The 25,784-nt window shown below is 44.3% G+C and overlaps 1 protein-coding gene across 2 annotated transcripts; it reads left to right on the top strand.

Moving 5' to 3' along the window:
- Positions 1–400: 400 nt before the first annotated feature.
- On the top strand, positions 401–25,784 carry CCDC15 (coiled-coil domain containing 15). Of its 2 annotated transcripts, none has more exons than XM_067563162.1 (11): positions 401–479; positions 1,187–1,418; positions 4,319–4,468; positions 5,459–5,668; positions 8,428–8,544; positions 11,607–11,777; positions 14,526–14,645; positions 18,203–18,306; positions 23,192–23,371; positions 23,511–23,659; positions 25,241–25,784. In XM_067563162.1, the coding sequence occupies exons 2-11, from the start codon at positions 1,215–1,217 to the stop codon at positions 25,360–25,362; spliced, it is 1,527 nt and encodes a 508-aa protein (XP_067419263.1). In that variant the 5' UTR covers positions 401–479; positions 1,187–1,214; the 3' UTR covers positions 25,363–25,784. The 2 variants fall into 2 exon arrangements, with proteins under 2 accessions (XP_067419263.1, XP_067419254.1); XM_067563153.1 differs by lacking the exon at positions 401–479 and adding an exon at positions 482–562.

Here is a 25,784-nt window from a genome sequence, read left to right as displayed (position 1 = left end):
TGTATTTGCCCGCTAAGTGTTTTTGAGCCCGCCTAGGGAGCAGTGGGACAGGGAACAGGCAAGGCCGCAGCGTGGCTCCTTCCCCTGGTTTTCCTGGTGTGTGTCCAGGTTGTGGCTGCTCTTGGCCCGGGAGCTGTAAACCGAGCACCCCTCCCCCGACCCGGTGCCACGTCGCTGCACCCTAACCAGGGCTCCCCAGGGCTCCCACGCACCCAGCCACCCACCGCTCCGAACGCCCGACCGCCCCGCCCCGCAGGCAGAGCGCGACACGGGCTCGGCCCCGACCACGCCCAGAGACCGCTCGCAGGCCCCGCCCCGCCCGGCGCAATCCCGCAGGGGGCGTGTCCAGCAGCGAGCGAGGCGGAAGGGGACGAGACGCGGGGCGGGGCTGAGCGCGCGGGGCGGAAGCGGAGCCTGGATTCAAAGTGACGGTTGGCGGCGGCTGCTGCTGGGCTAGGCTGACCTGCGCGTGACGGGAGGTGACGTGACCTGACCTGACCTGACCTGACCTGACCTGCGTGCAGCCGCGGCGGCTCACGTGCGGGGTTCGGTTCCTTGCGGGGTGAGGGGGCGTTAGTGCTGCGCCGGCCTGTGCGGGCGGTGGGCGGTGGGCGGTGGGCGGTGCTGGGCTGGTTTGGGCGGCCGGGTAGGGGTGTCTGGTGGAGGCAGGGGGCGCTGGGTTGGTTTGTGGGGGCGGGGTAGGGGTGTCTGGTGGAGGTAGGGGGTCCTAGGCTGGTTTGTGGGGGTGTCCAGCAGGGTGGGAGTGGGGGCAGGGGGCAGTGTGTGGGGGTGGTGGAGGGATGTCTGGGGCAGGGCAGGGGCGCTGGGTTGGTTTGTGGGGGCGGGGTAGGGGTGTCTGGCAGGGTGGGAGGGGGGCAGGGGGCAGTGTGTGGGGGTGGTGGAGGGATGTCTGGGGCAGGGCAGGGGCGCTGGGTTGGTTTGTGGGGGTGGCGGAGGGATGTCTGGGGCAGGGTAGCAGCACTGGGTTGGTTTGTGGGGGTGGGGTAGGGGTGTCTGGCAGGGTGGGAGGGGGGCAGTGGGCAGTGTGTGGGGGTGGTGGAGGGATGTCTGGGGCAGGGCAGGGGCGCTGGGTTGGTTTGGTGGGGTTGGGCTGGGGTGTCTGTGAGGCACTCGGCTGGTTTTGCCTAGAACTCTCCCTTGAGTTGTTTTCATTGTCTTTGGACAGGGCTGTGCATGAGGGGCAGGCTCCCCCCATGGCCGGGGTGCTGCCATCTGCCAAGCAGCAGCCGTGTGCCCGCAGCATGGCGGTCAGACAGCCTGCAAGGGACAAAGCGCGATGTCTGTGGATGGCGGTGAACCAGGCGGTGCTGGCTGAGAGGAACCAGAGTGTGGCCCCTGTGGGGGTTTGGGTGGAGAGTGCCCAAGCTGGTGGCACGTGGGAGGAGAGCGTTGCCTTCGTGAGTGCCCTGTGTGCATGATTTGCCTATTACCCGGTTTGCTTTCTCCAGGTTGTTGTCTTGTCCACTTTGATAGCCCAGGCTGGGAGCAGATCCTCTCCAGGGGGAATCCTAGGTGGGGTCCAGATTGTTGCTCCTAAATATTATTCCTTGACTTTGTGCTCCTTGTTTCTCTACTCTTCCCCAGAAAAATGATAGTCATGGGCAGGGCCCTTTGTATTCTGGGATTCCACTGCACTTCCTTACTGCAAAATCTATTTTATTGAATTCTGTTTCTAGTACTCATAGTTGTGAAGATAACCTAGAGAAGGTGACCTGAATGTAAACCAATGCAGGATTGACTTCCTGAGTTGACAGACAGCCTGAAATGATACCTATGAAATACATGAATTGTTCCCTTCATCTTAAAGGGTTGTTAATGCAGAAACCCTTAAGATGACAATCTGTGGTACTCTGGAAGAGATGGAGACAAGTTCAGTTTTTGTAACTATCAATAAAATAATTCCCACAATGGCTGCTATACTGCTGAGATTATTCATTTTCATGTGTAACTCAATAAAACCTCCATTCTTAAAACTTCTCTGAAGCTTCCACAGAATTTCCATGTGAGTGCTGCAGAATCTAGGGATTTTTCTGGAAGAACTTAGGTGTGGTTAAGGAAGAGGAGCTATTTAAGTTAAACACCAAGAACAAATAGATGGAACCTGGCCATCAACAAGTTTAGGCTTGAAGTTAAATGAAGGTTTCTATTTATCAGAGGTGTGAAGTTCTGGAACAGCCTTCTAAGGGGAGCAGTGGGAGCAAGAAACCTAGCTGGCTTCAAGACTGAGCTTGATATGTTTCTGTGGAGGGGATGGGATGAAGAGGCTGCCTACAATGGCGTATAACTGCTCTGTGACTGCTAGCAGCAAATATCTGCAATGGTTGGTGATAGGGACATTAAAGGGCTCTGAGTTACTACAGAGAATTCTTTCCCAGGGGTCTGGCTGGTAGGTCTTGCTCACATGCTCAGGGTCTAACTGATCATCATATGTGGGGTCAGGAAGGACTATTCCTCCAGCTCAGATTGGCAGAGACCCTAGGGGTTTTTCACCTTCCTCTTCAGCATGGGGCATTGGTCACTTGCAAGTTTAAACTAATATCAGTGGTGGATTCTCTGTAACTTGAAGTCTTTAAACCATGATTTGAGGACTTCAGTAACTCAGCCAGAGGTTATGGGTCTATTACGGGAGTGGGTAGGTGAGGTTCTGTGGCCTGCAATGTGTAGGAGATCAGACTAGAATGCTGACCATGATTAAAGTTAAGATTTTATCATGATTATTTTTAGTAAAAGTCAGGGAGAGGTCACAAAACAAAAATTCTTGGAAGCTGTGACCTCTCCCTGATTTTTATTGAAAATAACTATGATGAAATGGGGCTGATTGGGGTGGGATGAGAGCTGCGGGGCAGGGCTGGGAGCTCTAGGTCTGCTGACCCCCTCACTGCCCTGTGCAGTCTGTGGCTTGGAGCTGTGGGGGGCCCCACCACCTGAGGTGATTCAGGCCCTGCGGTGGCTCCGAGATGAAAGGGCTTCCTGCAGCAGTGGATCTGAGCTCCAGGAGCTCTCTGCTGCCCGCAGTAGCTAGGAGCTGCAGGGGCCACCAGCAGCAGCTGGGAGCCTTGGTCACCCACAGCAGCAGGGAGCTCTGGGAACCACTGCCGGGCCGCAGTGCCTTGGAGCTGCAGGGACCATGGCCAGCGGCAGGGAGCTCGAGGTGTCCTCTGCTACTGGCTGCGACTCAGAGCACCAGGTCCCACTCCCCTGCCCACAGGGCCAGGGAGCCACCAGGCCCCCCAGTGGCTGACAGCTCTTGGGCCCCCTCCCCAGCTGAAGTAGAAAATGTCACGGAAGTTGCAGGAAGTCATGGATTCTGTGACAATGGGGTGTTAGGGCCTCAAAGCCCTTCTCTAGTACAATCTATAAGAATCCATTCTGGCCCTGATGGGAGGAGGGTGTAGTGTGAGCATTTTGGAGACAGTCTTAGAAATGCTGTTTCCATTTTGGTTTTATGTGCTGTGACTTATCTATTTTGGTACTATACATGGAGAGAGGCAAATCTGAAAGAAAATGCCAGGTTTTTTTCCTGAGTTTTCTTGCAATTTATCTAATTTGTGTTGGGGAATATTGAATGCCTGCACGTGGTGAGGTGCTAAGTCATATTTGAAGCTAATACTATTGAATGAATGGTCCTCATGATTGCAAGTGAGAAACTTGAAATTGCTAATTTATATAAGTGTTTGTTTTGTATCAGATGGTGAAAATACTGTGAGAAGAGCAAGTCTTGTTTTATTTTGGCCCCATAAGTTAGTCTCCTGTCACATTATAATAGCTCTCAGCTGGGTTCATGAAAACGTGGTTGAAAAACAGATATGGGACTTGCACTGAGCCTTAATTGAGACCACAAGGGGTTTCAACCCTAACATTTCTGATTCAGGTTTTGTGGCTTCTGTTAGTCCTTCTGAGACCAGCAAGTGCACTTCATGTCTAATATTGTTCCATGAACCGCTTTATTAAACATGCCCCTTTTCTTTTTCTCCTTTTTTTTTTTTTTTTTTATATATTATGTATTTAAAGGGGGGGGGGGAGAATAAAGATTTACACTTTGTAACATGATCTCTCCAACTCACCTGGGCAGCTGTTACTAGATTCACAGAACACTGTGTTATATTGACAAAGTCACAATTTTGGCTAATGGTGTATCTTTAAACCAGAAAATTGACACGACTCCCTTTCCCTAGAGGTACTGCTTGCCTGTAGTTCTTTGTACAGATCCCAACAAGAGAGAAGCTGAAATCCAGGCTTTTTTGTGAAGCTGCATGGCAAAAAAGCTAACTTGAAAATTTGCCTTAACCTGTTCCAGGCTTCAGCATTTCAGGTCGAAGAGGAGTTAAAAGAGCAACAAAAGGAAAAAGAGGAAAATCTGAAACGCTTCCAGGGTGAAGTGAAGCAGAGAGTGAATCGGCAAATCAAGATGAGGAGAAAGCAGCAGCTCCAGAAATCCTATGAAGCGGTAGGGCAAACCTTTATCAACACCAGACTCTGTCTGCTCTGATTCACACAAGAGCCTTGCTTAGATGGTGACAGTACTTCAAAAGCAAAAATTCCTGTGTAAAAACAACCACTATTCATATAAACTTAAGGCTTATCTCTTAATTGGAGAGTAGTCAGGAAACTTGCAAGTATTAATTCCACAATTGCTTTAACTCTAGGCCTTTTGCACAGACCTAATGTTCAGAGATCCATGTCCTAGGGAAGATCAGAAGGGAACTCCCCCCACTCAACTGAAAACCACTGCTGAGGTGTCTACTACAGATATGACCCTGGCAGGACTTTTATTTTTGTGTTGTGTGTGACTGGCTGGGAGCTTACCTCGTTCTGTATTTTGGATCTTGCAGGTACTGGTAGTTGAGCATGAGCCTCCTCAAGTGCATGTTCCAACCTGCAGTACCTCTAGAACCTTCCTAGCGAGTTACTTCTGGCTGCTACACTGCCAAGTGCAATCTGCCTGAGCTACATGTCACTGTGCTGGGCTAGCTCCTTGCTCTCTTCTCCACTCCCCTGTCTTGTCAGCAGAGAAGGAGACGAAGAAGGAGAAAGAGGTATTGCCTCTGAGGATCCATACTTCCTCCTCTCCTTGCATCTTTGAACTCTGGCAGGAGAAGATGAATGAGGAAAGGGAGGTTAGCACTGCCATTCCCTCTAATAAACTTGCTCCACATGTTCAGATCCACAAGGGGTCACCTCTGTGATCTGAGGGGGACTAACCTTCAGGTGCACTCAGCCTTTGAGTGCAGAGCCACAGGGGCAGTAACCCCAACAATTCAACTGGGACTGGTAAGTTACCGTTCTCTCCTCACATGAATGAAAATTCCACAAGTAGCAGTAGGGGCATCAAACTGCCAACACTGTGGATGTACTCAATGCGTGACTTCAGAAAGATGGTTGTTCTGGACTTGTATGGGTGTTTGTTTGTTTTTTGTTCCCTCCCATATCACTGCAGGCAGAAAAAGAAAGCTCTGTTGTGATGCAATGTTCAGATTCTGCACTGCACTTGACCCCTAAGAGGAATACATGTGTGTATCGAAGTAATGGAGAATCTGCCATCTGCAGTTCTGGTACCAACTTGATCCCTGTGCAGCAGCTTTGTGCCAGTTGGGAGGAGCGGGGAAGAGAGAAGCAAAGCCAAGTATTCCATCAGCAAGCCAACACAGTGAGTATTTACTGCCTGATAACAATCTCCCAACCTCCATCTGTTGTGTGCCCAGAATGAAAACGTATTTTCTGTAACAAATAGTGAAAAACTTCCCCAACTGCAATACAGAAGCATTCTGTTTTAGAACTGAGATTGAACTTTCATATTGTGAACATAAAGCCTTTGCAGAGTGTTCTAACCCTTAGAATTGCAAGGAAAGCACGTGTGTGTTTGATTGTTATAACTGAGTCATTACAATATAACATTACAATGCTTTACTTCTCTCACCCTACTCTACCTTTTGTACATCTCCTCAGTCATGATACTTACCTGTTCCTGAGTAGAAGATGGTGGCGTATTTAGTGTTCTTACTCCAGTCTTGCCTTTTATCCACTGGATGTCACTGTGTTTACATTCAATGCAATGTGGTGGTGAAGTACAGAGCTGTTAGAATCATAGAAGATTAGGGTTGGAATACTCTAAATGTGGCCTCACCAGTGCCGAATAGAGGGATTTAATCACTTTCCTCGATTTGCTGGCAGTTCTCCTACTAATGCAGACCAATACTCCGTTAGCCTTCTTGGCAATAAGGGCGCGCTGTTGACTCATATCCAGCTTCTTGTCCACTATAACCCTTGGGTCCTTTTCTGCAGAACTACTGCCTAGCCCGTCAGTCCCCAGTCTGTAGCAATGCATGAGATTCTTCCATCCTAAATGCGGGACTCTACACTTGTCCTTGTTGAATCTCCTCAGATTTTTTTTGGCCCAGTCCTCCAATATGTCTAGGTCACTCTGTCTCCTATCCCTACCCTCCAACATATCTACCACTCCCCCCAGCTTAGTGTCATCTGCAGACTTGCTGAGGGTGCAATCCACCCCATCCTCCAGATCATTAATGAAGGTGTTGAACAAAACCAGCCCCAGAGCCAATCCGTGAGGCACTCCGCTTGTTACCAGCTGCCAACTAGACATTGAGCCGTTGATCATTATCTGTTGAGCCCAACAATCTAGCCAGCTTTATATCCATCTTATAGTCCATTCATGCAACACATACTTCTTTAACTTGCTGATAAGAATACTGTGGTAGATCGTATTGAAGCTTTGCTAAAGTCATAGTATATCATTTCCACTGCTTTCCCCACATCCACAAAACTAGTCATTACCTTCTATGATGAGATCAGGTTGGTCAGACATGACTCGCCCTTGGTGAATTCATCCTGACTGTTCCTGATCACCTTCATCTCTTCCAAGTGCCGCAAAATGGATTCCTTGAGGACCTGCTCCATGATTTTTCTGGGGACTGAGGTGAGGCTGACTGATCTGTAGTTCCCTGGTTCCTTCTCCTCCCTTTTTTTTGAAGATGGGCACTATATTTGCCTTTTTCCAATTATCCAGGACCTCCCCGAGTCGCCATGACCAGTGGTTCTGCAATCACATCAGCCTGCACCCTCAGATGCATTGCATCCCTATTATATGGGGAACTTTATTTGGATTCTTGATGTTGTTGAGATTCCATTTTGTAGTAATCTGAGTATTAAAACTAACAACAAATATCCCTTTTGAGGATGCTATACTTAAATTTGATCCATCATCAGTTAAAGGGATGCTTGCGTCTACTGTAGTGAAAAACCTCCAAAGTGAAATAAAACCTTGGCTTCTTCCCTACTGATGTGTATTGTTGGGTAGGAGGCACTAGATGGAGCATCTCCCCATTGACATTCTACATATCGAGTAACAAAGATGTGAGATAAAGCCATGTGGAATGTGTGGGGTGGGGACTATCTATCTTTTTTTTTTTTTTTTAAAGTTAGTGATGCTTATGATGCATCTTAGGGAGTAATTTTTTAAACTGCAATCTTCCACATGGCTGTGCTTGAGCTGAACAGTTCAGTTCCCAATTCAAATTCAGTGACGTTTAGAGGGATCTGGCTGTGGGACTTTGGGTCAGCATGCTCTCTAATAATCATGGTATCTTTCTGTGTCATAAGCCTTTAGACTGGCTTATATTAAAACAACCAGAATAAAAAGAGAAACACCCACCACCACCCTGCGCTAACATTGCTCAGTGTCTGTCTCAGTATATACATGAGCACATAGGACTTTGAGAATTCCATCAGCTCGATCAAGATAGACATCTAACTTCTGGTACTGGCTGGTAACAGATATTTTAGAAGGGGTGAAGCCCTCCACCCTCTCTTGCCCAGGTTACTGGTGATAAAGAGAGTTGAGGCTGCTTTGACTGAAGCTTTTTCTCTGAGCCAGTCACACAGCAACTGTGACTGAGTAGCTGGAATGGGATCTAGAAGCTCTCATGTATAGGGCCGCAGCCCAAATTTACAATAGGTCAGTTGGACGCAGTCAGACTGACAGCTTTGAGGCATGTGAAACAAACTCATGGTGATCATGTACTAATAAGCCATGTCCCAGGCAATCTCAGCAGACTGATCATGGGGTGAATTGGCCATAAACGAAATCCTTTGTCTTACCAAGAGCTGTTCCTATGGATTAGAGTTGAGGTATACTGGCAAGGCACTACAGCTACCCATCATGTACCTATCAGTGGATTACCCCCAACAGGCAAGCGGCTGATGCTGCATTGCACCCTCAGGCAAAGTACCAAGACTACACTGGCCCCTTAGAATGACAAAAATACTTTCAGACATGAAATCTTCTACCTTGTAACTGAACCTCTTGGCCTTTCCCTCTTTCATAGCAGTAAGTGACCATTAAACTGTCAACCTGGTAGCACTTTGCTGATCTCTCTTTCTTACTGGCAGCTTAGCAAAACCATGAAACAGGTCCGTCGCCGGCTAGCATCTTGCAGAACCGTGCCCAAAGGAGCAGGCCCACCAGAACTTCCAGGAGGCATCTGGCATGCCAGCCCCACCAGAAATGTAAGTGAGCAGCTGACACAGCTCAGCCACTAGTAGGGTGATCATGAACTATTAGTTGCACTGTGTGACAATCTGAATCCTGTCCAGTCAGCCAACCACATAGTATAGTGTGGTGGATCTTTTCAATAAAAGGTAAAACAAAATGGGTTCTTGCTGTCACTAAATTAACTATCCCGTATGTTTTAAATTCTCCAGGGTTGAGGGATCCAAGGATATGCCTTTACAGTACAGAGTAGTGTGCCTTAGACTGTCCTGTTACTTTCTCTTTCACCTCTTTCCCCTCTTATTACTATTCATTAAAGTAAAGCAAGCTCCATTGAAAACCACATGAAAAGAAACTTACTGAACCACCATTAAAGTAGAGTCCTGCTCTGAATAATGACAGTAAAGATGGCTCCTTCTCACCTGTCAGTCCTGAATACACAGGGAGCAGATATGCCAGTGCTCTTCTGTATCAGCAACCTTCTTTTGCCCTGCAGAGCCAACACAGTTATGAGAGAGTGACCAGCAGTCTGTCTTCTTGTTTGTTCACTTTCAGGGCTAGCATTTCAAACAGTGTCATGTAGCTGTCTAGATAGATATTTTTTTAAAAATCAGCCTTCCAGACCAACCTTTCCTTCTGTATCTCTCCTTTTAAAATGTGGAGTTCCCTTCCCAACATGCCAGTGGCCCACGGCTCAGGGTTAGCCACAGTCAGTCCTGCCCAAATGATGGGTAAAGGCAGGATGTTATGTGACCTAGCAAGACTCCTCCCTTCCCCAAGGTGTTTATACCATTAGACAATTGGGGGAGGAGGCGAGGTTGTCATTTCCCAGCTTCCCAAAGGGACCCGACTTCTTGTAGAAGGCTTTTAAAACTGACACATTCTCATGTAGAGAACTGCTTCGAGTCATTAAGAGGGTTCTCTTGACATGTGCACTACTGCACTTGTGGTGGTCAAGGAGTTTGGCTTTATGGTGGAAGAGCTACAAAAATAGCTTAACTATTGTCTGATGGTACTTGAGGTGTTTGCGAGCCTGTCTCTGTTACAGCCCTGTGGCACGCAGAACGCGTGCCAGGGTGAAGAGGTACAAATGTTTTATTGGCACTCTCTTGGGATGCCAGTGGCTTCGGTGCTCATGAGTAACAGTCATTACATACATAGGCCAATAAAACCCTTTGTCCCCCCTCTTGCCATTGTGCATTCTAGATTGGTCTGGCCTATTGCAAGGTTTCAAGAATCTTCCTTTTCGTCAGGCCATAGAAAGAGCAAAGTAGAATAAATCCTGAGTCCACGATACCCTGGGTATGCATTTTATCTTGCATCATTTTCACAGGTGCCCTTTAAGAACTACTGCCTCTTCAAATAGCGTGAGTCTGAATCAATATCCTGCCTGCTTCCCTGTGAACACCATCCCTCTATTTTCCATGGCCTGGTGATGTGTCATATGCTCCCATGTGTTAGTTCAATAAAAGTTATCCACAAATTTTTATTCTAGGTTTTTTTCAGCTTAAACTAGAATCTGTTGTCCTTTGAGTGTGTTATTGTGGATCTCATTGTAAATGCTCATGCACCTCATGCGTATGAGATTTGAGCCTTTTGGATAGCACAGCCCTGACGGATATGGCTTGGCCCTGTTCCTCCTCATGCTCTGGTGTTTGGGCATTAAGGGTGGGGCAGCCACGGCCCTCTTAGTGGCAGCAAGATAGGACTTAGTGAATGTCCAACTCACTGTCCTTCAACTTCAGCTAAACTCCTCAGCATTCTCTTTATTTGCTGCAGAAAACTAAAACAAATGAACTCAACCCATCTGGGCTAGCTCCTGATGGACAGAATTTTTGCTCCATTGTATCAATGGGACCATGCCTTTTAGGGTGTCTCCTCACTTCTTTGAGGCCACGTCCAGCCCTTCAAAAAGTCAGGCCATCTCATTGCAAAGATTCAAAGTGGATCTCACCCAGTGTATTTCCACTTGTAACAAGGTACCTGGCGAACCTTTCCTTCCGCGTGTCAAGGCTCACTCTGCCAGGGCATAGGCAGCGTCTTCAGGAATAGGCAGTGTCTGAGATCTCTATGGCAGCAATGGAGAGCAGGTCACTGACCTTTGTCAGGTATTATGTCCTTGACCTCAAGGCAAGATCAGGTGCCAAGTTTTGGAAAGCAGTGCTTCAATTGTTATTTGAAACTCCTCATTCCCACCGTCCAATGAGGATACTGCTTTCCCATCACCTGCTGTGGGATCCACACGGGCACTTTTGAAGAAGAGAGATCAATTGCTTACCTTACAGTAAGGGGCAGGTTGAGTTGTAATCTGTGTGGGTCTGCTCTCCATTCTTGCTTTTCAGAATCCTCCACAACAATGGACTTTGAATTGCAAGGGAACCAAGGGAGGGTTGTGGCTGTCCCACCCTTCTGCTCTCAGATGGGAGCATGAGAAGGAATGGAGTGTGTGCACCACACTAACAGATACTGCTATTCACTTACAATAGAACCTACATTGACTGCAACATCCCAAAGAACCATAGTTACTGTAGGGTAAATATAATCTGAGAGGTCCCAAGTTTCTGCACACCTTGATTTGCCCCATCTGTGACTCCAGAAAACCTGCAATTTCAGCACCCTGTACTTTGTAAATGCCCCAGATGGTTCCTATTTGTACCACAAATATCATGGATGGCACAGATGGCTCCTGTTCTAAGTATTGAGAGAACCTGTAGCAACAATTAGCAAGTGTTGTCTTTTATTTAATGTTTGCATCTCCTGCAACTGCAAAATGACATGCACAGAAGACCAATTCCTTTATTCCCACTAGCTAGTCACTTCTGCACTGTTGACAAAATGTGTCCACCAGTTATATTGATAGTGCAGATTCTTTCTTGCTCATCACCCTCTGCCGAAGTTTGAGCATGTCCCCTGCCTAGTCTCCACTCTTCCATGACAACCTGCCTAGTCTCTACTCTTCCGGAGAACAAGTGTCCTCAGGTTGCTCTTACACCCAAAGCTCGCAAGTATGTTGTATTCATGAGCTGCTCCTGCACTGAAATAATGCAATTAAGTTTAAATCTCATGTTTATTTCTCCAGAAACAGGTATCTCTCAGGCCATCTCCAGTACATGGAGAAGAGGGTGAGTGTGAGGAATTTCCTCTGGCAGGACATCATGACCTTCCAGCTGAACTACAAGACCAGGCAACAACCAAAAATCAGACTGAGCAAGATGATGACAATTTGTACTACAAACTAGAATTTGGAAAAGTAAGACTTCTAAAATTCCAGACCTGATGTGACCAAGGTTGGGTTCAGCCAGTCCTGGGTGTCCTTAATCCTTGTTTTGTTTTAAGTAAAAGTGGTTTCTGGTCTTTGAGCATGTTGGTGCATGGTGCCAGAAAGATCGCTCCGGAGACTGCTGTTCCAGAACAGCTACTTGTCTGAGCAGCGGTGATGCCCTGCCAGATGACTTCCTAACCTGACCTATAGGCTCCAGATATGAGTTCAGACTTCTACTTGGACCTCTCTGCTAAGCTTGGTAGCAAAGGGTACCATTTGGTGATGACTTTTTTGATGTAGGTGCCTATTCACTCAAGTCACCAACTAGATATTTATTTTTTGTTATCACTACCAGTCTGGGCTGGAGTTGAATATTCCATGTGAATCTGGGGCAGCCACTTGTGACAGCATATTTAATTAACAGATTTTTTTTCTGTTTGCAAGCAAGCTGATGTATTTATTTATTTGAGCATTGGTTTGAAGTTGATACTTTATGCAAACATTTCACCCAAGGGGTTGCTGATAAATTGTTTGCTCCAGTTAGAGTATTTGTGCCAAGAATGGTTATATTAGACATGTGATGGGTTTTTTTTATCTATGATTGGATTCTAAATATTGAAGCAAGAGGGTTGAGCAAGTTCTGGCTGGTTCAAACATTTGCTTAAGTATTTGTGAGACTTCCACGTTCTGAAATTATTCTTGTGAACAAGTATTCATTGGTACAAATGTTTGTGAAACTAATAAAAAGGTAGTGAATATAGCCAAGAATCTGCGCATGGAATTGAACAGTTTGCAAATAGTTTTTTGCGGTATTTGCACAGTTTTTGTGTTATGTCCCATTACCGGCTAGCAGAGTCCTCCAATCTCCCCAAATTCAGTTTTTGATTCTTAAACAATGGTTTTACAAGACAAATTAGTGCATAAGCAACCTTAACTTTGCAAATAAATATGCTTCGAGTGAACTGAAAGGTATTACTTAGGACGGAAGAATCCCATGCGCAGCTACAGACTGGGGACCGACGAGCTAGGCAGCAGTTCTGCAGAAAAGGACCTGGGGTAACAGTGGATAAGAAGCTGGATATGAGTCAGCTGTGTGCCCTGGCTGCCAAGAAGGCTAATAGCATATTGGGCTGCATTAGTAGGAGCATTGCCAGCAGATCGAGGGAAGTGATTATTCTATTCGGCATTGGTGAGGCTGCATTTGGGGTATTGTGTCCAGTTTTGGGCCCCCCACTACAAAAAGGATGTGGACAAGTTGGAGAGAGTCCAGCGGAAGGCAACAAAAATGATTAGGGGCTGGAGCACAAGACTTAGGAGGAGAGGCTGAGGGAACTGGGCTTGTTTAGTCTGCAAAAGAGAAGAATGAGGGGGGGTTTGATAGCAGCCTTTAACAACTTGAAAGGTTCCAGGGAGGATGGATCTAGACTGTTCTCAGTGGTGGTAGATGACAGAACAAGGAGCAACGGTCTCAAGTTGCAGTGGGGGAGGTCTAGGTTGGACATGAGGAAAAAGTTTTTCACTTGGAGGGTGGTGAAGCACTGGAATGGGTTACCTTGGGAGGTGATGGAATCTCCATCCTTACAAGTTTTTAAAGCCTGGCTTGACAAAGCCCTGGCTGGGATGATTTAGCTGAGGTTAGTCCTGCTTTGAGCAGGGGGTTGGACTAGATACCTCCTGAGGTCCCTTCCAACTTTAATAGTCTATGATTCCTGGCAGGACCCTAGTTCAGAGTTCATGTAAGAGTTGCCTGTATCACTTGCACCCAAAGTAAAACAGAAAGCTGCATTCCTATAGTAATGCCTTTGTGGGGGGGAAGCAAACTCCAAGACAGACTTATCCATCCGTAATAGGTGAGTGCATACATGAGTGCTTTGCCCTTAGTCAAACAATGGTTGTGCAAACTTTGGTCACCTTCATTAATATACAAAAGTCCACAAAAAATACACATTCCAAACCCTGATTCTTTAGATAGTGTACTGAAGAATCTCTTCTTCACTGGCTTTCTGCGTGCCATGAGTTAGACAAGTGGAACTGAACACATTGTGTACTTAAGCCTAGATCGTGGAATTATAGTATTTATATTAAAAGGGCAAAGGCTTCTCTGGCTAAAGCATCACACTTACAACTGGCTTCACACAAGTCAGAGATTTAGGAACACACAGCATGAGGTTGTGTCCCTGACCATCTTGGCTAACAGCTATGAATTTATCTAATTCTTTTTTGAACCCATTTATTATACTTTTGGCCTTCACAACAACCTCTGACCATGAGTTCCACAGATTGACTGTGATTCTTTAGATATTTTACTCTGTAAAGAGTATTGAACAATTTCTGGACTAACGGGGGCAAGTTCGATTTCCAGAAATGATTATAGCCATGAATAAAACTTCTTCAGTTTGCTTCCAAGCTGAGGTTTTTATTTTGTTTCTGTCCAAAACAAACGTTCATGGCAGTGTTCTAAATGCCTGATTTGTAGAAATGCAGATGTTTGGTGATACTATTACTGTTCAGAAATGATGTTTTCTTTGTGCCATGCATACAATTATCAGCAATGTTAGTGCCCCATATTGGGTGTGTGTGTTGTATGAATGATGTACAAGGCTTGCGTACTTAGTCAAAAGCCCTGTATCATTGTTATAAACTGAGACTCCTCAACAGAAGTGTTTTGACATTATGGCTTATTAAAAGTACTGAGGCCAATCACGTCTTTCTCCCCTGTATTTTTTTTTTTTTCAGGTTTATACTGGATCAATGAAGGAGTCAGACCCTGCTGGCCCGTCTTCAGGATTGAGCACTGATGTCCAAGCTCCCCTTATACTTTGGCCTGGGATAGACAAAGAAGAAACCAAGAAACAAGTATGTCAAATAGTGTCAAGTCTTATTTGTGTTTTCAGCATCTGTATCTGAATTATATCAAGAGCAGGGCACATTAGGGGAAACTGCTGTTCACTGTAAGACACCGGAACTAGGATAATACATCAAAGCTGGCGGCATAGCAATGTACATACTGATATCCCTAATGCTGTTGGTTGACTTAATACATGGAATCTTGGGGGCAGTTAGAACCAGAACTACGTAATCTCGGCTGGTGAGATGATCCCCGCATGGATTCCATAACTTTCCTTATCATGCACACTGCCACGAAAGACTTACACACCCACTGAACCACTGTGGTCCAAGAGTAAAGTGCATGCTCAGCTCATGGGGACTTCTCTTCTCTTGCCGTTTGGCTTATTTTTAGGCTCTCCTTCGTTGTGAGGGGAGATTGATACTTGTCTGTTGTTGGATCTTTACTGCGGTCCATCATTGTTGATGGAATTAGCTCCTGTGTGAGGTTTTCATTCCTTTACGCATAGGACTGGCCTTCAGTACAAGCGAAGCTTATTTTCCCACTTACATATGTTAGAATCCAGTTACACTGCAAAGCATGCACAGTACAGCTTTGCAAGCTAAGTACCCATCCGTAGCGGGAAATCTCTTGGCTACTGTGGTCTGGAACACGCCAGAGTTATCTATTGTAGCACTGCCCTGGATTTCAGCAGCAAAATTCCTCCAGAACATACATTGTAACAAAATAATTCTAGTTTCACCATGCAGTGAATCCATAACCAATATATTTATGGAGCCCTCTTGGGGTGCTTGGTACTGTACAGCACACAGGATGATGTGATCCCTGCTATCACTTCATATTTAAGAACTGTTAAGTACAGACCGTGTCAGGATAGTCCATGCCTTGCTGAGTTTACAGCCTAGGAAGACACAAACCCCTGGAAGACCCAGAAGACAGAATTATTTTAGTAGATGCTTCCCATCCCACCCCCTTTCACTTTCCTCTCATTTTAATGTAACATTTTCTTCTTTCACTTGTGGGTCTTGTCGTATTTATACATAAGCTTCAGCTGACAAACAATTTGCTTTTATTCTTAAATTATTTTAACAACTTCTTACCAATTACTTCACAACCACTGAATCCCCTGAGAGCCATAGAATCTTTCCTTCATGGCTTCCAAATGGTCTCTCTCTTCTGAATATCTATCCTTCTGACTTATTCCTCCATCCATTCCTCTCAGCTTACTGCTCTCTTCTGCTCAACTTCCCATTTCCTTTCTCACCCTGAACCTTGATTCCTCCATTGCAAGCCTGCCAGTATCTTGCACACACCATTATTTCTAGCTTCATGATCACCACGTTCAATCATCTCAACTCTTAGCAGCGGGTTTACATGGGAGAAAGTCCTTATACAAACAGAGTGGAATAGCAATTCATCAAATGCTACACATGAAGGAAAAACTGGTTTCTAGGTCAGGTACATGGAGCAGTTCCCCACCAGGGAAGAATTGACCTGGATTTCTTTGCCATGTGCAGTGTTTGATGTGTGCTCAGCAGGCCTCTGTCCTGAAGCTATTTCCAGACTGTGTGCCAATATAGAGTTTCTTTCCCATGTGAAAGATGAACTAGTTCAACCTGTAGTTATGGGCTTGATTGGTGAATTACTGGGTGAAATTTTATGGCCTGTGTTAAGCCAGAGATCAGACTAGATGATCTTAATCATAAAATCATAGAATCATAGAGTTGGGAGGGACCTCAGGAGGTCATCTAGTCCAATCCCCTGCTCAAAGAAGGACTAACCCCAACTAAATCATCCCATCCAGGGCTTTGTCAAGCTGGGCCTTAAACCTCTAAGAATGGAGATTCCACCACTTCCCTAGGTAACCCATTTCAGTGCTTCACTACTCTCCTCAGGAAAAAGCTTTTTGTAATATCCAACCTAGACCTCCCCCACTGCAACTTGAGACCATTTCTCCTAGTTCTGTCATCTACAACCACTCAGAACACTCTAGCTCCATCCTCCCTGGACCCCCTTTCAGATAGTTAAAGGCTGCTATTAATGGTCCCTTCTAGCCTTAAAACTTATGAATCTGTGTGGGATGTGATCTTAGACAGAAGTTTTCCCCACACTTAGTACATCCATGGGTTTTTTAATTCCCTCTGAATTCTCTGGGTGGGAGAGCAAAGACTTGACAGCAAAGACTTCCCCTTAAACTCCACATGCGCTATATATCTTCCCTGTGGAACCATTGATGCTTAATAATGTTCAAGCTGATGCTGGAGTTGATGTGGCTTTTTCACATGTATTATGGTTGACCAGATAAAGGGCTAATCTTAAAAAGAGCGTGGTCTCTCATTTTGAATAGAAAGTGTTAAAGAGAAAAATGTCCCCAGCCCCTCAATGTAACTCTTCCACACTCCTGGTTCTAGCTTCCCACTACAGGCCCTCCTTTATGCTGGATGTCCCTCCTTTCAGAGATTCTACAGTAGAGGTCTTTGGGTAGAGGAAGAATTATGGGTGCAGGTGGTCAGGGGATCACCTGCAGGTCAGTCAGGAGTGGAGAGGTTCTCAAACTGGCCTGTAGACCCCTTGCTGGTGGTTGTCAAGGATCTGGCTGGTCACGTGGTGCTGGCTCCACCTCATTTGTATATACAAAATAATATTGAAAAAGGCAAAATTTAGAGGTGATCGAGGAAAATGGAATTTCTGTCCTATGGGAAAGTCTGACACTTCAAAATTTCCTTTAATCTCAAATCAGGATAAAAAGTCAAAATTTACCATGGAACAGAAATTCCGAAATACTTCATAGAAACAAAACATTTCAATAATGTCAAAACATTGAAAATCTTTTAATTTTAATATATTTAATTTTTTTTAAATTTGAAACAAAACAAAAATTGGAAAAAAATCCTCCATTTCCATTCAAATAGGTTGGAAACTTTTCTGTCAATTGGCATATTCCAGTGAAACCTCTTTGATTTCAATGAAACACCATTTTCTGATAGGGAAAACTCTTCTTAAAAAATTTTGGCCAGCTCCAGTAAAAATACCGTACTTTCTCACATAAGCAATTGCTGTAGCTGGTGTCCATGAAACAGTCTTGCTATTAAGATGTCACACTATGGAAAAGTTTGAGAACTCCTGCTGTAGAAGATGTTTGTACTACGATCGTGATTCTGCAAGATAGCTGGTAAGAAAAGAGAAGCAAGGTAACAGCCTTTTCCCTGCCTTTCACTTAGTCCTGGAGCATGTGCAGTGAAAACATTTTAATTCTTCCTTGAGGAGAAAGCAGAAACTTATAGGTAGTGAGCACAAGATGACTGAGAAGACCTCTGTTTTTTCTGTGGTCAGTATCACTGTCTGCAGCAGGTAAACTCTAGGATGGATTTCACAGGGTTTTGCTTATTGGGTTTTTAGGCAGTGTGATATTTGGAGAGACTTCTGAGCTCAAAAACTTAATTCTTCCTCCTTTAATTCTTATTGTGTAACGTGCACAGTGTGAGTTCTTGCAGTGCCATCTTCAGGTCCTTCTGTATTTTGCACCAAGATACTCCCTCTTAAGACTATGTCCTCTTTCCTGCAGCATCAAAATCAGTATCTGAGATACAGACGTCTCTTCATGGATATTGAGAGAGAGCAAGTAAAGGAACAGCAAAAGCAGAAGGAGCGGCAGAAGAAAATTGCAAAGCAAGTACCTACTAATGATCATGGATTTCTTTATAGATGTTACCCTTGATGTACAGTCAACTGAAAGAAGATTGTCATAAATTTCACAGATTTTAAGGCCTGAATGGACAATTGTAGTAATCTAGTCTGACTTTCTCCATAATGCAGGCCATAGAATTTCATTGTAACCTCTGCATCAAAGCCAATAACTTGTGGTTTGACTAGCATGGAAGCTTTTAAAAAGATGTCTAATCTTGATTTAAAGACTTCAGGTTAGAGCGAATCCTCTGTTTGCCTTGGTAAGCTGTTCCAGTGGTTATTTACTCTCGCGGTTAAGTTTGCACGCCTAGTTCCCGTTTGAATTTATCTAGTTTCAACTTCAAGCCACTGGATCTTGTGGTGATTTTTGTCTGCTACATTAATGAGCACTCTACTATTAGGTATCTTCTACTTACACAGGATGTCTGCACTGCAATCAGAAGTGTGGCTGCAGCACCTGTAGCTGCTAGAGTATGTAACCAGTGTCTTGACTGGGCTACTGCAGCCCAAGCTGCTGTGGCTTCACTACCACTCTTCAGACTAGCTTGGCTGTGTCCTTGAGCTGTAGTGACACCTTTGATTGCAGTGTAGATAGACTGTGATCATGTCAGCTCTTAACATTCTGTTTGATTAAACTACATAGTTTGGGCTCCTTAAATCTCTGTAAGACATGTTTTCCGAAACCTCCAGTCATTCCTGTCATTATTCTCTGAACCCTCAAGTTTTTTAACATTCTTTTAGAGGCATGGACACAGGAACCGGACACAATATTCAAATGATGGTCTTGTCAGTGCTGTATGCAGAGTCTCCCTACTTCTACTGGCTATTCTCCTGTTCATATGATCTTTGGGCATATTAGTTATTTTGGCCACAACATCAAACTGGGAGCTCAGGGGTCATGGTTAACAACCAGCTTGCTAGATGTCCTCATCAGAGATGCTGCTTTCCAAGGTAGAGTAGCCCATCCTACAAGTATGGCCTACATTCTTGGTCCTAACTTGATGACCTTGCATTTCTCTGTGCGTTTAACTCATTGTTTAATCAGACCTAATTTCCCAAGCAATCCAGGTTGCTCTGTGTAAGTGATCTTTCCCCATTATTATTTATTAGTCCACAGATCTTAACTTTATTGGTAATACTTTTCTTCTAGGGCACTGATTAAAAATATGGCTGGGCTGAGAATCAAACCCTCTAGAAATGCCCCTTTTTTATGAAGGTCTTCCATTAACAATTCTATATCGAAATCTGCTAGCCAGTTTCTAATAACTTCATATATTCTACATAGATTTTGTATGATGCCAGTTCTGTTAATCACAATCACAGTACTAAGACAAATGCCATATTGGAGTTTTAAGTGTGTTGTTTCTATGCAAGTTACTCTTATCCACCAAACTTGTCAAACTGATCACTTTTTTGGTTTTTTTTGGTGAGATTAGAAGATATATTTTCCACAAAACCATGTTGATTGGCATGAGTTCTATTACCATCCTTTAGTCCTCTTACTGATTGAATTATTTTCTTTTCTTGCATATGTCGTTCCTTTGTTTTGCCCAGAATTTGGTGTGTGGCTAACAGAAAAGCTACTGTAGTGAATCTGAGCGGGAAGCTTTATTTGCTTAATTCTCTCAAGTGCTGCCATGTACCGCAGCCCCTTTCTCATCAAACATATATACCATATCCTGGTATACGTGGTATAATGACTAAGAGTATAAGAACCATATAGAAGTATTTGAAGAGTGTAAACCCAAAGGAGACGGGGGGAATTGATGTGGCACAGCTTAAGGGGCTACAACTAAGGGGTGAAGCTGATCAAGAAAGAGGGGTAAAAATCAGTAAAACTTTCTTGACTGTAAAATCTGTTGTTTGAGGAAAACTGTCCCAGTGAGATGAGATAACTCACTTAAAATTGGACTGGCCAAAATAACTGGAGTGCTGTGTAGGGAGCGCCCCTTTGTGGCCATTGGGGGTGGACAAGATGATGGTAATAGGTATTACCTATTTTTTAACTTTGGCTCATTAAATGTGTAGGAAGGGCAACTGCATCACCTATTACAACTGAATCCTTTCTTTTTCCATTTCTTTTGCGCCTCGTTGGAAGGAATCCGTTCCTGTCATAGATCAAGAAATGTCAAGTGACTTCTTGAATGGTTGATCTTATCTGTACATGACACAAACTGTATCCTGATGTCCCGATTTAACTTTCAGATAATACTCACTGGCTCTGATCTGTGCACGTGAATATCCTCACTGATGGCAGAGACACTCCTCACATGCTGAGAGGGACTCATTCATTGGTGTTTGTCAGATTGGAGCCATGGTTTGCAGATGTGCGAGGATGTTCTCTGAGCTTTAAAAGAGGAAATACTACTCCCAAATGAGCATTTTAACCAGGGATTGGTGCATTTATTGTTTATACAGTTTAACCTGGTGCTAATCCAATCACTAAGTGCTGGACAAATTGAGAACCAAGTTAAATAGTACATATGAAAGTTCTTAGTAAAATCTTTTTTTCTGCCACATAGTTGCAGTTGATTTAAAGTGAATAAAAACCCTTCCTGTATTCTTCAGAAGGGGTGGGGACCAGAAACTCCATTAACTTCAGGATTTCATACCTCTCTTACATAGTGATTTGTCTCTTCCTGTTCCCTGACCCCTGGCCAGGGTGAATTGATTTAGATCACTGACATAAATCACCAATTTTAATCAAGATTTAAATCAGCAAGCACGAAACCTTGATTTAAATCATCATTTTTTTAATACTGGTTTGCATTTGCACTTTTTAGTTATTTTTCTTAAAGAAAGGTTGATTCTCATTGGTTAGTAAGAACATAAGACTGGCCATAGAATGGTCATACTGGAACAAACCAATGTTTCATGTAGCCCAGTACTCTGTTTTCTGACAGTGGCCAGGGCCAGGTTCTTCAGAGTGAATGACCAGAGCGGGGCAATTATCAAACGATCATCTGTTGTCCAGTCCCAGCATCTGGCAGACAGAGGCTTAGGGATACCCAGAGCATGGTGTTGCATCTCTAGTAGATGGGTGAGGCATGATTTCCCTTTACAAAAAACATGTTGACTTTTTCCCAACAAATCGTATTCAACTATGTGTCTGATAATTCTGTTCTTTACTATAGTTTCAACCAATTGGCCTGGTACTGAAGTTAGGCTTACCGGCCTGTAAGTGCTGGGATCACCCCTGGAGCCTTTTTTTAAAATTGGCGTCACATTAGCTATCCTCCAGTCATCTGGTACAGAAGCTGATTTAAAGGATAGGTTACATACCACACTTAGTAGTTCTGCAATTTCACATTTGAGTTTCTTCAGAACTGTTGGGTGACTACCATCTGGTCTTGATGACTTATTACTGTTTAATTTATCAGTTTGTTCCAAAACCTCCTCTGACACTTCAATCTGGGACAATTCCTCAGATTTGTCACCTAAAAAGAATTGCTCAAGTTTGGGAATCTCCCTCACATCATCAGCCGTGAAGACAGATGCAAAGAATTCATTTAGTTTGTTCACCATAGCCTTATCTTTCTTGAGTGCTCCTTTAGCATCTCGATCGTCCAGGGGCCCCACTGGTTGTTTAGCAGGCTTCCTGCTTCTGATGTACTTAAAAAATGTTTTGCTGTTACCTTTTGAGTCTTTGGCTAGCTGATCTTCAAATTCTTTCTTGGCCTTCCTAATTATATTTTTACACGTCACTTGGCAGAGTTTATGCTTTTTTCTATTTTTCTTAATAGGATTTAACTTCCATTTTTTAATGGATGCCTTTTTGTGTCTGCTTCTTTTACTTTGTTTAGCCATGGTGGCACTTTTTTGGTCCTCTTATTATGTTTTTTTATTTGGGGTATACATTTAATTTGAGTCTCTATTATGGTGTCTTTAAAAAGTTTCTATGCAGCTTGCAGGGATTTCACTTTTGGAATTGTACCTTTTTAGTTTCTGTTTTAACTAACTTCCTCATTTTTGTGTAGTTCCCCTTTCTGAAATTAAATGTTACCATGGTGTGGAGCTTTGGTGTTTTTCCTCCCCATAGAGACGTTTAAAATTGATTATGTTATGGTCACTATTACCAAGCGGTTCAACTATATTCACCTCTTGGACCAGAACTTGTGCTTCCTTTAGGACTAAATCAAGAATTGCCTCTCCTCTTGTGGGTTCCAGGAATAGATGCACCAAGAAGCAGTCATTTAAGGTGTCAAGAAATTTTATCTCTGCATCTCGTCTTGAGGTGACATGTACCCCGTCAATAAGGGGATAGTTGAAATCCCAGGTCAGACTAGATAATTACGACGATCCCTTCTGGCCTTAGAATCTGACTGTTGAAACTGTGTGCAAATCCTCAGAGCCAGAAGCAAGCCTGTGGGTGGAGAGGGCAGAGCTCTTTGAAGAGGAGAAATGTGAGACAGAAAACATGGGGGAAGAGAACAAAAGACAATGAAAGAAACACAAGAGAAGTTATAAAGGAAAGGAGATGGACACACACAAGGCACAACGCTCTCCAATGGAGAAGCCAGGAGGGGAAATTAGCTTTAACAAATTGCAGGATGCAGTTATGCTATGTTTAAAAGCTTATGAAATAGAAAGTTGATGCTACAATTAAACACAGGGCAGAATTGTTTTACTCTGCGGGTAGGTGACTAGTTGGGGCCTGGGAGAAAGTAGCAGAATCCAACTTCTTGCTGTAGATCTAATGCTTCTGGAAGGAGAGTATTGTCAATATCTCTCAGTTGTGGAGGGAAAGAGGATATGTGACATACCCTAGATCCCATGCCTAGTATCCTTGACTTAGTCCTGTCCTCTGACCATGGGACCATCTTCTTTCTCTCTGAAAGATCCAGTTAAATAGCACTTCTGTCCACAGAATTAAGAGTGAGAAGGAGCACCAGCGTCGTGCAGAGGAGCAGAGGATGCAGGCGATGGCCTATCAGCAAGACACCTGTTCTGGGGAGAAAGCATGTGAAATACTGGCTCAGCTCAAACTGGAGGAGAGAAGAGTGAAGAAGAGTAAAGAAAAGCAACAAAGAAATAAGGAATACATGAGGTGAGCTGGTAAATGTCTGGGGTCCACCCTTGTCATGTTCTCAAAATCCTGGACACAGGAACAGACTCCCAGTGGGACCAGTGAAGGCAGTGGTATCATCCTATCATCCTAAAAAGAAGTCTTTTGGGTTTTTTTGCAGATACATAGACGCTTTAAGAGCTCAGATGAGGGAGAAGATAAAACTGCATAATATTGACTTACCACCATTGTGCTGCTGTGGGGCTGATTTCTGGGACTCCCATCCTGATACCTGTGCCAACAACTGCGCGTTCTACAAAAACCATAAGGGTATGAGCTCTTGCTTCCTAGTAAGGAGTCCATGTAGACCCAATAGTTGAGATCAGCTGTCTGAGTCCTGCCGTCCAGGCAAATGTAAAACCAGGCTAGGAGTTCCCATAGTTTCATAGTGCAGTTTCCATTAACTTACGCTAATGTGGGCCCTGCACATATATATGCATGCACACAGCACCCATACACACGGCCAGGGGATAATAGACCACTTTGGTAGTATTTCATTTGATAGCCTCAGTGGTCTCTTGAACTAGATTTTCTTGTAGCACAGATACATTTTGAAACTTTTATACAGAAGTTAAAGGGAACTTGCTAAGCACCAGCGGTTGGTCTTGCTAATGCAAAGCTAAGGGGGAGTCCAAATCCAGGAACTAGGAAAGCCTGGCATTCTGCAGACACTCAACACCCTTTGTAACCCTTGCTTTGAGGAACTGCAACTATGCCACTGAGAGCTGGGTTGGCAGCTTTCTAGGGATGCACCTAAATTTGTTTTAATAATGCAATTATATTTGCCAAATTTGCATGGGGACACGTTCTAGGGAGAAAAAATACTGCAAAGCAAACATGTAAATGGTACAGAAAATGACTGGCTCTTTGAAACTCCCCTCTCCACTTTGATGCCAAGGTCTTTGTTGGAAGATGAATCAGGGAGATGTTATCCATCACTTGTAAAGAAGCAGGCTTGTGGTTCAAATGATCTTGCAGAACTATTCGGGTATTTGGTTGTACACACCTTTGGGGCAATCCTCATGAACTGCTTTCCAAAAATAAAAAGACTTGGGACTTAAATGGGGAATGCAACAGTTTTGTAAAAATAAATACCCACTCCTAGAGCCAGTAATGGCCCACACAAGTGGTGGTGCTATTGCTGCTGCTGTTTTACAGTGCCCAAACATGCACATGCAGAACCTCAAACCACGTGTGCATTGTAGAATTCCAGCTGGTTGAAAATCAGCTGCTCCAGCACTTACTTCTGGCTTCTAGTTTCAAGGCTCTTTATTCGCCCTACAACAACTAATGCGTCTCAGACGCATGCAATGATGTTGGGAGCTTTCCTTACTCTATTTCAAATGCTGGTGGTGTGAGGAAAGAGCCCTGAACATCTGAACGGGCTGGTGAGCGAGTGAGGAATTGCTGTTCAATCTCTTTACACTTCCAATGCTCGTGTGCAGAATACATGCAAGGCTCTCTTATGGAGTTGGGATCTTTCATTTCTAGTCTCCCATTTGGTGTCCAATCTGCAGTGCCTTTCCTCATATTCTGTCTCCAGTTTCCCCATTGTCTCAGTTTCCCATGCTGTAATCTGCTAAGCAACTACACTGCCCACGCAGCCATGCGGAAAGCTTATCTTGCTCAGTTATGCAGCAACAGCAGCACATGATTGTTCGCTACCCATAGATCCTATGAATTTTCCCCCTTCAGAGACAAGACCCTTGGGAAAATGTCCCTTTCTATTTTTGTCAAGCGGTACAACTGCATTTTTTGTTCAATTCCCAGTTTAGCAAATGACTCCAGAGGAAAAGCTGGCTCAGGGTGTAAGGTGCTGCTGTTAGTAACACTCACTTTCTGATTCTTCAGCTTATACTCGAGCATTGCAGTCCGTCGTCTCGTCATGTGACATTTCAGATGGGAATTCAACCACACGACTTGCAATCCATAACCTTGCTTCAGCACATGCACACTCTGGGAAGAACCCATGAAAGGTCATCCTGGGATCAGCTTTTCCTAATGTTCAGGAGCAGGTGACTTTGTCAGCAGACAGCCTGTGCACAGGGTAGATGGTTGTTCCCAGGAGCAGTTTTCCTTCCTAGAGCATTCACTCTCTTCATTCATTAGCCCTTCTCTAGAGATAGTGTAGGTTTGTTTTGACTAATATTCACGTTCAAGGTTAAATTGTATCTCTGACTTCTTTCATCATGTGTGATCCACATACACCATGGACGGTGAGTACTCCAACAGCCCAGAATTAGCCCTGTTGCTACCGCTGATCAGTAATGCCAAAATCTGATTTAAAGGGAATACCATGGGATGGTTAAAATTGACAAGAGATTTTTGTTTGTTTGAAGCACAAATTCAAACTTCTGCCTATTCAACAAATTCAATAAATGCTTCCAAGTTCAAA

Source organism: Emydura macquarii, unplaced genomic scaffold (genome assembly GCF_026122565.2).
Source record: "Emydura macquarii macquarii isolate MOO-44397 ecotype Brisbane River unplaced genomic scaffold, CSIRO-AGI_Emac_v2 contig_312, whole genome shotgun sequence".
In the NCBI taxonomy this organism is placed as follows: Eukaryota; Metazoa; Chordata; order Testudines; family Chelidae; genus Emydura; species Emydura macquarii.
The sequence above is the reverse complement of the archived record's forward strand: the minus strand, read 5'-3'. Positions and strand labels throughout refer to the sequence as shown.

Excerpts from the sequence above, each read along its gene's own strand:
- CCDC15 (XM_067563162.1), top strand. The coding sequence starts at position 1,215 with ATGGCCGGGGTGCTGCCATCTGCCAAGCAGCAGCCGTGTGCCCGCAGC. Across the intron at positions 8,545-11,606 it reads ATGCCAGCCCCACCAGAAAT|AAACAGGTATCTCTCAGGCC; the intron begins GTAAGTGAGCAG and ends TTATTTCTCCAG. Across the intron at positions 14,646-18,202 it reads AAGAAGAAACCAAGAAACAA|CATCAAAATCAGTATCTGAG; the intron begins GTATGTCAAATA and ends TCTTTCCTGCAG.